At 52.1% G+C, this 13,736-nt stretch overlaps 1 protein-coding gene across 1 annotated transcript; it reads left to right on the forward strand.

The window, feature by feature from the left end:
• The first annotated feature begins 2,508 nt into the window (after nt 1-2,508).
• Nucleotides 2,509-9,194, forward strand: LOC146752729 (uncharacterized). Its single transcript, XM_085531445.1, has 8 exons — nt 2,509-3,164; nt 5,094-5,233; nt 6,256-6,324; nt 6,466-6,537; nt 6,629-6,730; nt 7,435-7,578; nt 8,103-8,244; nt 8,430-9,194. Exons 2-8 carry the CDS (start codon nt 5,221-5,223, stop codon nt 8,524-8,526), a joined length of 639 nt encoding a protein of 212 aa, XP_085387571.1. The 5' UTR covers nt 2,509-3,164; nt 5,094-5,220; the 3' UTR covers nt 8,527-9,194.
• Nucleotides 9,195-13,736: the final 4,542 nt, after the last annotated feature.

Below are 13,736 nucleotides of genomic sequence, written 5' to 3' on the forward strand. Positions count from 1 at the left end.
TCGGACCGCCCTCCCCCCACCAGAACCCAGAGCTCATTTTGGGCTTAAAAAGCCCCGGATTGGTGCCATTTTCACCCCCTTTGACCCCCAGGAATGAGGTAGCACCACGTGAGGATGCGTCTGCGGTGCTGGGGGGGGCTGATCCTCGAGCTGTCCAACCTCAAGTGAGTGCTGGGGGGGGGTTAGGGTTAGGGTACCATTGGCACTTATGGGGTCTCGCTGTCCCCTATGGGGTCTCACTGTCCCCTGTGTGGTCTCACTGTCCCCTGTGGGGTCTCACTATCCCCTATGGGCTCTCATTATCCCCTATGGGGTCTCATTGGTCTTTATGGGGTCTCATTGTCCCTGCAGCCGCCGTGTGATGAGCGCCCATCGTGCCCTATAGGGGTCTCACTATCCCCTATGGGGTCTCACTGTCCCTTATGGGGACTCTCATTGCCCCCTATGGGGTCTCATTGGTCTCTGTGGGGTCTCATTGTTCCCTATGGGGTCTCATTGGTCTCTATGGGGTCTCATTATCCCCTATGGGGTCCCATTATCCTACAGCCACAGTGTGATGAGCGCCCATTGTGCCCTGGAGTCGCTGCTGCGGCTGCGTCGTGAGCGGAGCCGGGGGGTGAACAACAGCAGGAGGAGGAGGAGGAAGATGGAGGGGGACGAGCCAGGATGAAGCTGCAGCTGTGAGTGGGGCTTTATTGGGGGAAAAAAGCCCATAATGGTGCAATAAACACACGAGTGTGAGCAGAGCTGGAACAACACAACTACACAATAACACAACAACACAACAGGGAACAGCTGCTGAGCTCTGCTCCTGGTGCAGAGTGGGGGTGTAAAGTGGGGGTGTAAAGCTGATGGTGCACAAGTGATGGTGCAAAGTGGTGGTGCACAAGTGATGTTGTACAAATGATGGTACAAAGTAGTGGTGCAAAGTGATGGTGCAAAGGTATGGTGAACAAGTGATGATGCACAACTGATGGTGTAAAGTGATGGTGTAAAGATGATGGTGCACGAGCGGTGGTGCAAAGCTGATGGTGTACAAATGATGGTGCACAAGTGATAGTGCACTAATGATGGTGCACAGTTGGTGCCCAGCTGCTGCCTTCTGTCCCACATTGCGCTCAGCACAGCCTGGGGATGACACAGAGTGCATTATTAGTAATAGTAATTAGTAATTACGGCCTTAATTAACATCATCACCACCACAACTGCCCCGACACACACAGTACAATATGTGGGGGCCAACTCCATAACCCCTATAGCCCATAACCCCTTATAACCCCCATAACCCCACAACCCCAAACCCCAATAACCCCATACCCCTATAACCCCATAAATAACCCCATAAATAACCCCATAACTCCATAACCCACAACCCCATCACCTAATAGCCCCTATAACCTAATACCCCATTACCTGCTATCAGTCACCGCCGTCCCCGTGTCCCCGTGCTCTCGGTGCATACACAGAGCGATATGACGCCGGGGTGAGCGGGCAGAACCTCCTGGTGTGCGCGTTGTCCCGCGTGGCGCCGCACTGCGGACACACGTAGCGCCGCAGGATGGGGCACAGCACGCGGCCACGCGCGTCCTTCAGAGCGTGGCTGCTCCACACCGCGCGGGACTCCGGGGGGCGGGCTGATAAGGGGGGGCGGGCCGACAGGGGGCGCTGTGGTGGTGCGATAGTGGGTCGTGATAGTGAGAAGGAGGGCCTTGGTGGTGATAGGGGGGGACATGGTGATAAGGGGGGATGGGGGCATGGGGGGGGTCCTGCTGATAAGGGAGGTCCTGCTGATGCTGTGCTGAGCCGTGGTGACACCGACACACCTGGGGACACACACAGACATGGTGGAACATGGCAAATGGCGACCAGGGATGGGGACACCCCCCCCAATATGGTGACCCCAGTGGCAATGACCCCAGTTGACCCCCATTATGTTGACCCCCCCATTATGGCGACCCCCCCCCCCCCCATGACAGTGACCCCAGTAATGGTGACCCCAGGTGACCCCCCCCAATACGGTGACACCCCCATGATGGCGACCCCAGTGACACTGACCCCAGGTGACCCCCCGGTCACATTGCCCCCCCCTGCCGTTGCCCCCCCCCCCCCCCCATTCCCATACCTGCCGTCCCGGTTTGGTCCGCTCGGTTCTGTCCCGTCCCGGCTCGGTCCGTTCCGTTCTGTCCTGTCCCAGTTTGGTCCGTTCCGTTCGGTCCGGTCCTATGGTTCCGTTCCCGCAGCAGAGCCCTCAGCAGGGCCGGCAGCCCCATGGAGTCGCACCACGGCTCCCATATAGGGCCGTGATCCCTCATAGGGCCCTGATCCCATATAGGGCTGTGCTCCCTTATAGGGCCGTGCTCCCCTATAGGGCCATGCTCCCTTATGGGGCCGTGCTCCTCTATAGGGCCCTGATCCCATATAGGGCCCTGATCCCATATAGGGCTGTGATTTCTTATAGGGCCATGCTTCCATAGCCGTCCATGCTCCCCTATAGGGCCGTGTTCCCGTTGCCGTCCGTGCTCCATTCCCCCCCCAGCCCTGTCCCCCACCTCCTTTATCCCCCGACCCCCCCTTTATCGCCCCCCATTGGACCCTCCTCGTCTGCCCTGTGGGGCGGCGGCGTCTGGGGCTGCTGCCGTGTGGGGTCGGTGGTGCTGCTGTGGGGTGGGGCTGGCACCGGGGGAGCGTTGGGTGGGGGGCACCTCATGGGGGCACGGGGGGGCCCGGCGGGGGCTGATGGGCCCCTTTGGGGTCCCATTGTAAGAAGTTTGTAAACGTTTGTTCATTGTGTGGGGTGTCACAGTTTGTAAACGTTTGTTCATTGTGTGGGGTGTCACAGTTTGTCAATGTTTGGGGGGATGTTGCTGGGGGTGGGGGCTGTGCGGGACCGGGGTCGAGCGGGCTGCCGGGTTTTGTAACCGCCCCTCGGCTCCCGCTTTCTCGCTTTTTTTTTCGCGGCTCCTGCCCTCCCCGCTCCTGGTTACGCCGCTCCGCCCCCCCCGGCTCCGGATTGGACGAGCTCGGGACGGGGAACGAAGGCACCTGGCGACGGGGAAACTGCTCCTCAAACCCTTCAGCGACGAACCTAAAATAAGGGCACAAGCAAACCGGTTAACCCCTAGTAATCTTTGTGCACGAAGGCCGAACGAAGACCCACGGGGTGGGTAAGTATAGGCCGGTGAAGCCGTTCGGTTGGGTTGGGTTCCCCGGGGCACAACGACTGAGACGTCCAATTGCGGGCGAAGCGAGTGCGGACCCGTCGGTAGTGCGGTTCCCACATCCCGCGAGGGACCGGGCCACGAAAAGGGGGAAGCGTGTGTGTGCGTGCGTATGTATGTGCGTGTGAGTGTGTGTGTGTGTGTGTGTGTGTGTGTGTGTGAGTGTGTGTGTGTGTGTGTGCGTGTGTGTGTGTGCATATGTGCGTGTGTGTGTGCGCGTGTGTGCATGTGCATGTGTGTGTGTGTGCGTGCGTATGTATGTGCGTGTGTGTGTGTGTGTGTGTGTGTGAAGGTGCTGCAGGAAGATGGGACAGAAGAAGAGTAAGCCTTCTGGTCCCATGGGTGGGGGAACTAGTGGTGAGGTTATAGGTATACCCTGTATTCCCCAGACAGTCCATTGGGACTCATGATTAAGAATTGGAATGATTCCCCTTCTAGGCGGGGAAAAAGTAAAGTTAAAATGATTCATTATTGTGTAGAAGTATGGGGCAATAAGGCCATAAAAGGGGAGAGTGTATGTTGGCCCCTTTTTGGCTCCTCTAAGGACTGGGTATGTCAGGCCCTTATCCTCTGTGTAAATGCTAAGGAGTCTTTTAGTTCAGAGGAAAGTGAGTCTGCCCACCTCTGGATAGCCTCAGAGCCGAGGAGGCATTTATATCACCTAAAAGAAAAAGGAGGGCGGGAGGAGAAGGGATTTAGAAGTCCCAGTGTCACCACCGCCCTACATAACTCCACCTGAACCCACGGCCCCGTCTGCCAGGGGGCCGGGAGCACAGACCCGACCTTCTCCTCTCTCCTTTACCCGCACTCTCCCCGCGGCGCCGGTCCGCCGCCGGTCCGGTCCGCTTCCGGGTCCAGGCCGTCCTGATGGGTCGCCGGGCGGCTTGGGTCCCGTGCGGGCGGGGCGGTCCGAGCTGCTTTTATTCTCCCGAGCACAGCGGCCACCAGGCGCCGTGTTACGAAGGGAAACCCCAAAATCAGTAGCTATGAGGGTGTTACGGAGGTTCCACGTTACATTGGGGTACTCAGGCCTTAGTGGATCAGTTTGCCAATAATTCTATGTGTACAGGGCTATATAACATAGCAAAGGGGATTGTTAATGGACATATGACTTGCTGGAGGGTGAATGCAAAGAATATGAGAAAAAGAATCCCAGGAGGGCGAGAATTGGCTTATCGACCCTTCGCAAGGATCCAGTTGGACTTTACTGAACTCCCTAAAACTGGGAGATATAAATATTTATTAGTGATTGTAGACCATCTTACAAACTATGTTGAGGCATTCCCTACGGCAAGGGCTACAGCACAAACAGTAGTGAAGGTACTATTAGAAAATATAATTCCTCGATATGGAATTAGAGAAGCAATAGATTCTGACAGGGGAGCTCATTTTGTGTCAAAGGTTACACGTGACACAATGAAAATTCTAAGGATTAAATGGGAATATCATACTCCTTGGCACCCTCAGAGCTCTGGTAAAGTAGAACGAATGAATGGGGAAATTAAAAAACAACTTAGAAAATTAATGATAGGAACTAAGACATCTTGGATAAAATGCTTGCTGTTAGCTCTGTTAAATATATGTGTGAAGCCCAGAACTGATCTGGGAATTTCACCTTTTGAAATGCTGTATGGTATGCCCTATAATCTTGAAATACCTCTTGGTCACCCCCATTTACAAGATGATCAATTAAAATCTTATACAATTAATGAGTGGGTGCAAGGAACTACAAGAAGGATCTGATTGCACAGCAGTCCCCATTGGAGATAGCAATCCATAGGATACAGCCGGGGGATGGGGTCCTAATAAAAACTTGGAAAGAAGCTACACTAACACCACAAGGGGAAGGTCCCTATGTTGTTTTATTTACTGCAGAAACAGCTATTCGAACCGCAGAGAGAGGATGGACTCATGCCAGCCGTGTTAAAGGACCCATCGGTGACGAGAAGTGGGAGGTAGCTCCCGGGAGTGACGACCTGAAACTCACAATGCGACAAGCCCAATGGGTATTCCAGGTAAAGGCTTCCCCTGAAGAACACTACTGCTGCTGAGAAGAACTAAAAAAACCCCTCGTAGCTGGTTGCAACCCAGTTGACGAGTGAGGCAGAGGAGTGAATTGTGGGGAAAGATGGGCCTTAGGGGTATGCATTGGTACTTGGGGATTCTCACAGTGATCACATTTTGTATAGCAGCACAACGCCACCCACACCAAGCTTCCTTACATCCCTGTGTGACCTGGTACCTATACAGCCCAGTCTAAACCAAAAGGGTTACTATTTTTGCCTAAGCTCAAACCTAGGGAGGGGATACTGTAACCACCCAGGCTCATATTACTGTGCCTATTAGGGATGTGCAACTATTGCCTCAAATTGGGCACCTGGAGCTGGGCAGGATAAATATCTACAAGTAGGGCATGGACCCTATGGGTGCATACCTCCTAACCGAAACCCACAGTTGGGAAGATGGGCTGTGTGGGGATTAAAGACAGAGAGAGAGAGAGAAACATCTGCCAGCAACAATGGATAAATGTAACGAATCCAGATAACCCAGTGTGGCTGTTAGGGAAAATATGGGGTGTAAGTGACTTGTGGAATCAAACTCTATAACACATAGATGGGTTATAAAGCAGGTATGTTTATTCCAGTGCTGGGTGCAAGGGGGATAGCTCCACCAAACTTGCACATGGACTTGTAAAATCGTGACACAGATATAGGTACATCTCATACATAGTCAATGATTTCTCGGAATTCTGATACATATTCAATAGTTGTTTAGCATGCAGACCCCCTCTTGTTCTTATCAGGGGGATGCAACTCCTCTTCTGGTATTTACAACATCTATTCTCCTCCTTGCCTGATGACTTCCGTGAGGTCTCACTCCTTATCTGCATCCTTCCTGCTCTCCCAGGCCCCTTGTTTCCCTGTGCGGAAGGGAGAGAATAGTGTTGTGAAGGAATCCCTGGCTTTAATTGCATCCTGCGACCTTGTGGCTGAAGGGATGCTCAGTAGCAGTTGCTTTGTCCTGTGTTCATTTGCAGATTTGACTAGAGGAGTTGATCCAGCTTCCTCTCTGAGATCTGGAACTGAAACTCTGTCGGATCGCGCAGGTACGTCATAGCTTTGAAATTCTTTAGAGAGCTTTTGCTGCCCGTTTCAGTGCCATTTCATGGCACAGTCCCCTGTACGCTCTGCTACTCAGTTGATGCTGTAGTGTGTGACTGAAACTTTTCATGGGTCTTTGGTTGCAGAAGTGCCCCCAGTGTGGGCCCTGCCCGGTCATCGGTTTCCTCCTGTGCTGGAGCCCAGCTGGAATCCCAGCAGTGAGTACTCTGTCTTCACTGACTTGGCTGACTCGCCGCTGATCTTCAAAACTTCATGCACATGATATTTAACTTCATACATTCTGTTAAGGTCCGGAAAGAGAAGAGGATGAATACAAACGAGGAAAATACTCTCAGGGCTCATCCCGTCTCCTGAAGCGACTGCTGAAGGAAATGGAGAAGGCAGAGCGTGGTGGGTATACTTCAGTCTGTTCACTGTGGGACCTGGGAAGCTGAGGTGTGATATGCAGGTGTGGGCAGGCTGTAGCCTGCACAGCAGGAAGGAATGGGTCAGAGCCGTGCTGCAGCCGTGTTCCATGTATCACCTTGCAGGTGCTGTCAAGCACCAGAGCTGGTCTGCTGCCAGATGGTCTGCATCCAGCCAAGACCCAGAGGCAGCTGCTCCCCCAGCACAACCATTACTTGTCAGAGCTGCTTTGTGCAGTCGTTGGCACCCAGATGGCAGCAAGTGGCAAGCGCTGTGCTTCTGTTCATCCAAAGCCCTCCGTGAGGGCTGAGCAAGTTCAAGGCAGGAGAAGCATCCCGAGTAGGGTTGGCTGCCTTTGCTAATGCTGGAAATGAGGTGGAGATGCTAATTCTGAAGGCTTGGACTGTGTGTTAGAGCTTGGATTTCAGCCTGCAGCTACCTGGCTGTGATGGGCTGGTGACAGCACAGAATGTGAGGGCCTTGCACAGGAGCTGATTCCTCAAGAGGTGTGAGGGAGTCAGCATTGTCCAATAGCTGGGAGGGCCCAAATGCCTTTGGGGAACAGAGGGGCTCACAGTGTACTTGGGGGTGGGGGGCCTGGACTTTACCTGAGCTCGGGATTGGAGAAGCTCAGTTTTTGATGAGGGCACGTGACATCCCACTCCTACTGCCCTGCTTTCTTTCTAAAGGAACGGACCAACAAAGTGAGCGGGATGCACTCCAGGAAGGTGGATATCCCACACTGCCGGTCCCGGATGCACTCCAGGAAGGTGGATATCCCACACTGCCCATCCCGGACAGAGGAATGCAGGCAGCACCAACCAGCATGCCAGGTAATTTCTGTCCCATGATCATACGGTGTCACAAACCAGAGTCACTGCGTGCCTGCAGGCTCTTGCTGCCAGCTCTTGCACACCAGGTCAGCAGCCAGACCTGAGCGTGTGAGCATAGAGCACATGTAAAAGAAGCAGGAGTGTTTCTCCCCTGGGCTGGCTCTGGCTGTGCCCTGTGCTGGCTGAAGCCTGACCTTCAGCCTGGGGGGCGTCCCACAGGAGAGCTCAGGACACGCATGCCGGGAAAAGCATGAGGGATTCTGCTCTGTAGCTCTCCCCACAGACCAAGCCCAGACCCCAGAGTACAGCCCCAGCTCTCGGCCCAGAGGAGGACACGGGTAGTGCCTGTGCAGCCTCTTCGTACCCAACGAGAGGTGGAAGCAATCCTTCTTGTCCTCCGGTGCTTCGGCACCAGAGACGGAGGCACCCACTGACAAAATGACCTCTTGGGTCCATGAAGCACACTGAGAGATTATCTGTAGCGCAGCTGAAGGTAACGTGGGACATTGTCTCATTTCTTCCAGGGATGAACACAGGCAAAAGCACAGAGGCTGCTGCTCACACATCTGTGCGGAAGCGCCGCATTCCGGTGACGGTCTCAGCGATGCTGCTGCCTGCGCTGGTGCTGGCCGTTGGTGTTGTGATATGGGTGCTCAAAAACTACCTGTGAGTTGGCCTTTCCCCAGAACACCTTATTGCTGCATTTGGCAATGAAGCATTTGTGGTGCCAGGATCCTGGACGGCCAAATCAGCCGCTGGCAGTACACTGCCAGGACTTAGGTTGCAAAGTCTTTCAAGTTTCCCCTTATTTCCTGTCAGTGAGTAGTGCTTTCTGAAACTCATTCTCACAGAGCACGCAAGAGGGAAAAGAGAGCAGCAGAAGCAGCAGATGGAGCTGGGGAAGGCAACGAGACAGACTCTGACCCAGTCAAACAAGAGTCTCCGTAATAGCTCCAGTCCATTCCATTCTGCCATTGAAGAGGTCCGAAGTCTTCAAGGTCATCTGGAAGACCTGGAGCTTGAACTCAAAGCCATGAAAGAGATCCTTGGGAACAGTCCTGAGTGCTGCCTTCTGTCAGAGGATGACCCTGAATGTGAGAGCAGAGCTTTTGTCCTTCATCCTGCATTCTCCAGGACAGGTATCACCAGCAGTTTGAAGATTCTTAGCTCGACACAGCTACATTCCTGTTGAGGGTCCTAATGAGGACCCAGAAAACGAGCTTCCTCTGACTGCCGGACAATGCGTAATGTCTTTGGAGATGTGGGTGAGAATGGCTGGTTTCAGGGAGAGCTGACAGATGGCACAAGAGGACTGGTCCCTTCCAATTTGGTTGCGGAGCTTTCAGATGATGAACTGGATACACCTGGAGATCCTGTCAGAATTCCTGCATTGCTCCATCTGCAAGACTACCATTGTTCCACTCAATGGAACAACTCGATGTTGAGCAGAATGTGGTTGAGCTCCTTCGGGAACTCTCTGAGGCGACTGACAGCGGAACTGCATAGCTTTATTGTATATGAAAAACAACCAAACAACTGTCCCCTCCCTCTCCCTTCCCCTCGCACCCCCCTACCCCCCCCCCAAAAAAAAGACAAAAAAAACCCAAAAAAACCCTAAAAAAACAACAAAAAACAACCCACCCTCAGTAAAACAAAAAACCAAAACCAATTAAAATCTCAACGCTGTTCTTTGTCTGGGATACACTGAGGTGACGCTTCTTCTAGCATAGACTTTGCAATGAGTTTGTGTCACGGAGTTCTCTCTAGAGCTCACTCGGTGACAGCGGGAACAAACCCAGGGAGAGAAGGAACAAAGAACCTCCCCTCTCTAACAGCGCGGTGCGGGGGCAATAAAGAACTGGGGGGGGGGTTGGCACTCACCTCTCATCGGGGTACCATCCCGTTCTCTGCAAGCCACGATGTTGTGGGAAGCTGTGGAGGAACTGCTCAAATGTATTCTCTCTAAGAGAGGGGAGCAGGTATCTCCTAAATGCATATCCGAGCTGGTAAAATGGGCTCATATGAATGGACATCTTCAGGAGGTGGCACTGATGTTCACTGTAGCCGAATGTCGAGAAATAGTCGACCATATGTGGGACTTTGTTATCTCCAAAAATAAGGAATACAAAATAAATACATTGAAGAATATGCAAGCCGAGCGGCAGATTGCTGCTGCTGTGGTACAAGCTCTATCCGGACCTAGTGCTCAGTCAAGGTCAGAACTTGACTCCCTGTTACCAGGAGTTTTGTACTCCGTTTGCTCATCAGCCTCACAAGTCAGGGCTGCCGCAGAAGCCCCGAATAATCCCCCGTCCTCGACCTCTTCAACGTCTCTGGCAGATCCGGTTTTGGCTGGTGAGGAAGGCGCGGTGGGGGGGGGCTGAGGGGTGTGCAGAGCAGCAAGAAGCTCCTGAGAGTGAAAGCGACTCGGATAATGGTGGGAATGAGAAAGTGTTGGAGGAACATAATAAAACATTAACTGAGGAGCTGCAGGACTTAGAACTGCGTACGAAGGAGGCATCAGTCTCTTCGAACGTTTCACCGATGTCTTTACAGCCCCTGTCTATGCGATTCCCCCCCACACGTAGCGATCCTCCACCTTTGCGTTGGTCTGGAGTCATTAGAGACATGATATTGGAGGGACCGTGTCAAGCTGTGTTTCAGCTCGCTTGCCCGCTGATAGACGATCAGCAGGGAGCTGCTCGGTGGGAAGTGCATCATTGGAAATTGTTACAGCAGGCTGGTAAGACTGTGACTGACTATGGGATACGATCTGAAGCTTCTAAGCAAATCATTCAATGGATTTTCACTGAGGATACTCATATGACACTAGACACTTCTAATCTTGTGCGGTTGTTACTAACACCACCAGAATACGTTGTTGGTCTCATCTCAAGGCAGAAAATAGCATCCAGCCTTTATAGTAACTGTGTTGTGTGTTTCTTTCCTAGTGGAATTGCTTTGTAACTTGCGATGTTATAAATAATATTAGTAATGGTTTGACATAGTGTGTGATTTTCTGTGTTACCAATGCAGTCTCAAGAATTAGAATTTTAGGCATTATCCATAGATCAAATGTGTGTTAAAGAAAGGATTTGATGTAATCAGTGCTGTAATCTATGGGAATAGCTCTTTTAGTATGTTAGTACTGCTCACTCATGATGTTATTAGCCTATTAATTAGCTTTTCTTAATTTGCAAAGACAAAACCTGGAAAGGAATCCCAGGCAAAGGGATGACCCTGTATTGTAGAATGGATACGTCTCTTACACCCAACTAATTGGGATTTTAAAAATATGACCATGCATCACTTGAGACAAAAGTGCATACTAATAGAACTAAATTTGATAGTTTATTCTGTTTTCCAGGCAGCTGTTCCACCTGGGCTCTGTATCACGCACTGGCCATGCGGATATGGTGTACAACTGGAAGAAATCCTTCAGACCCTGAATGCAGGAGAGAATCTGTGATGGGTGAGAGAGGAAAGGTGCACTTTGAAGCAGGGAAGGCCCTGCTGGCACCGCCTGTCGCAACCACCACCAACACGGTTTGCTGTTTCTCAAGGGTCAATAAGTAATAATGCCCCTAGTGATACTCCAGCACATTTGTCCTCTAAAACTGGTTCTATCTGACATGCAACTTCATAAAGTTCAATTATCAATTATTAGCTCAAAGGCATGGTTATGAGCATCCTAAAAGCATTTGTTGCACAATAGTTAGTGGCCATTAAAAATCAATATATCAGAGTATATGAAAGTTGAAGACTTTTCCTAACTAGTGACATGTGAACACAATGGGACCCTCATGGATTTATTTCCAGGTTGCAGAAACTTAGGTTGCAGAGCAAACGAGTTTGTTCTTTTTAGTAGGTTTAACAGTAATGTTGTTATGCTGTGTTTGACTTGTCTCTTTTTTCACTTCTAGAGGATTGTCAATCGAGGTCTTGATTGAGTTATAATGGTTATGTTCTTAATATAAGTAGTGTTGTTATTCTATAGGCAGTAGCTTGCTAATTAATAAAAAAGGGGGGGTCGCCGCGCTCCGACCCCGGAGAGCTCCACTCCATGCGGTACTTTGAAATAGGGATGACGGAATCCGGCCCCGAGCAGCCCTGGTTCTTTGAAGTGGGGTACGTGGATGGCGAAATCTTCGTGCACTACAACAGCTCCGGTCGGAGGTACGTGCCCCGCACGGGGACAAGTACCAGTGCTGCGTGGAGCACGCCAGCCTGCGCCAGCCCAGCCTCTACTCATGGGGTGAGTGAGGGGATGTGGGGCTGGGGGGCTCTGGGCTGCCCCTTCCCCTGCTGACAGCCCTGCCTTCCCCCAGAGCGGTCACAGTCCAGCCTGGTGCCCAACGTGGTGGGGGTGGTTGTCGCCGTTGTGGCCATTGCCATCATGGCTGGCGTTGGATTCATCATCTACAGACGCCATGCAGGTAAAAGTGGAGGGGTGTAGGAGGACAGTGGGGGCTGTGGGGGGATTTGAGGCTCCCTCAGGAGCCCTCAGCCTGGCTGTGATGTGAACCTGTGCTGATGCATCTCTCTGTCTGCAGGGAAGAAGGAGAAAGGCTACAACACGGCGCCCAGTGAGTGATGAGGGCAGCGCTGTCCTCCACCTCTGCCCAGTGCCAGGGCAGCATTGAGGTCCCCGATTTCTCCCAGGGTTCCCCTTCCTGGTGCTCAAAGCTGCTCCATGCCCCACAGCAAGAACAGGGCTGGGGGTCATGGCTGTGAGAGTCCTTCCTTGTTTTCTGGCTCCAAGCTTGCTTCCTGAGGTGTTTCTTGTGAGAAGACTCTCAATGATTTATTGAAGTGGCAAGTAATGGGTGCTACCGTGTGACAATCAATATCACTTTTTGGGTATTTGAATATTTGAAAGCACCTTCCTTCAGAGCTGTTTGCCTCCAGAAGAGTGCTCAGGACTGTTTATGAGCGGAAGATCTGGCCCGGGACTAAATAGCTCCAGCTTGGTGTGGGAAATCTGGGTAATGAAGCCATCGTGCCCTGTGAAAAACAGGATGCGGATGGGTATCCCTGCTCCCTCTTATCTGCTGGCAAGGCTCAGAAGATGGGAACAAAGGAATTTCTGCTAAGATCCCAGAGCCAGAAGCTTCCATTCCAAGGAGTGACTGAACTACAAACCTCGATGGATCCATGGTGGTGAATATCTCCCTCTTGCTTCCTACAGAGACTCCTTGCTTCTATTTCATATTTTTACTGCATTCCCTTCCCCATCACCCTACACCATAATAGCGTCCGTCCTCCCCTTCCCCATCTCCCTGATAAAGTCTTGTAATAAACTGGTCGGACCAATGTTTGAACCGTTGTTTCTTAATCCTGCACCAGGTATATGTATATCAAAGAACCTTGCCTCCCTCCTACAAACTGGGCTGAGACAATGGCTCTTCTTACCTTACAGGCCAGGAAGGTGGAACCAGCAACTCGAGCACAGCTGCGGTGTGGGGCTGGGGGTTGGAAGGGGTCCCTGTGCTCCTTGTGCTCCTTGTGGTGCTGCACCAGGGCTGGGCTGGGACTCTGCAGGGAGCTGAGGGTTGGGATGTGAACGTGGCCCTATGGGACACCATCTCTTCTTCTTCACACAGGAAGTAACCAAACTGTCTGAGTGCTGTGCTTCAGCCTGCAAGGGGCCAACTGGCCACACGAGCATTTGGGGTCGGTGATGAACACAGCCCCATCCCCTCTACCTCTCACATCTCCCTCTGCTTCCTATGCTGTTATGCTTTTCCTGTGCTGCTTCTTGTGAAATAAAGTGTTGGGCTGTTCTGTGCTCAGCCTGCCTGCATTCTGCTCTGTGCCGTGCTTGGTTTTGGGGTGGATGAGGGGACCTCTCCTCATCCCTCCTCCCCCCACCCCACACTCTTTGCCCATTGCTCCATTTCACACTGCTGCTCTCCTCCTCCCCTTTGCACTCCCTGTGCTATCTGCACCGCTTTGGCATGAAGACATGACTGGAAAGTTCATCCAGTATTGGGCTGAGCTGTGCTTCCCCCCCATAACCCACAGTGCTGCCACAGCCACATTCTGAGAGCAGACACCCAGCTTCCATAACCAACCATGCACTGAGGCTGAGCTGCCCACACCCCACATCCCAACCTGCTCCTCTACAAAACATCTCCGCTTTATTCCATACAAATCCC

The sequence above is a fragment of the Coturnix japonica genome, unplaced genomic scaffold, assembly GCF_054131305.1.
Source record: "Coturnix japonica strain WE unplaced genomic scaffold, WE-NBRP24 Scf042, whole genome shotgun sequence".
Classification (NCBI taxonomy): Eukaryota; Metazoa; Chordata; class Aves; order Galliformes; family Phasianidae; genus Coturnix; species Coturnix japonica.

What these genes read in the sequence shown, in the direction of transcription:
- LOC146752729 (XM_085531445.1), top strand. An exon ending in AACTCTGTCGGATCGCGCAG is followed by an intron (nt 6,325 to 6,465) that starts GTACGTCATAGC and finishes CTTTGGTTGCAG; the next exon opens with AAGTGCCCCCAGTGTGGGCC. An exon ending in GCCCAGCTGGAATCCCAGCA is followed by an intron (nt 6,538 to 6,628) that starts GTGAGTACTCTG and finishes CATTCTGTTAAG; the next exon opens with GTCCGGAAAGAGAAGAGGAT.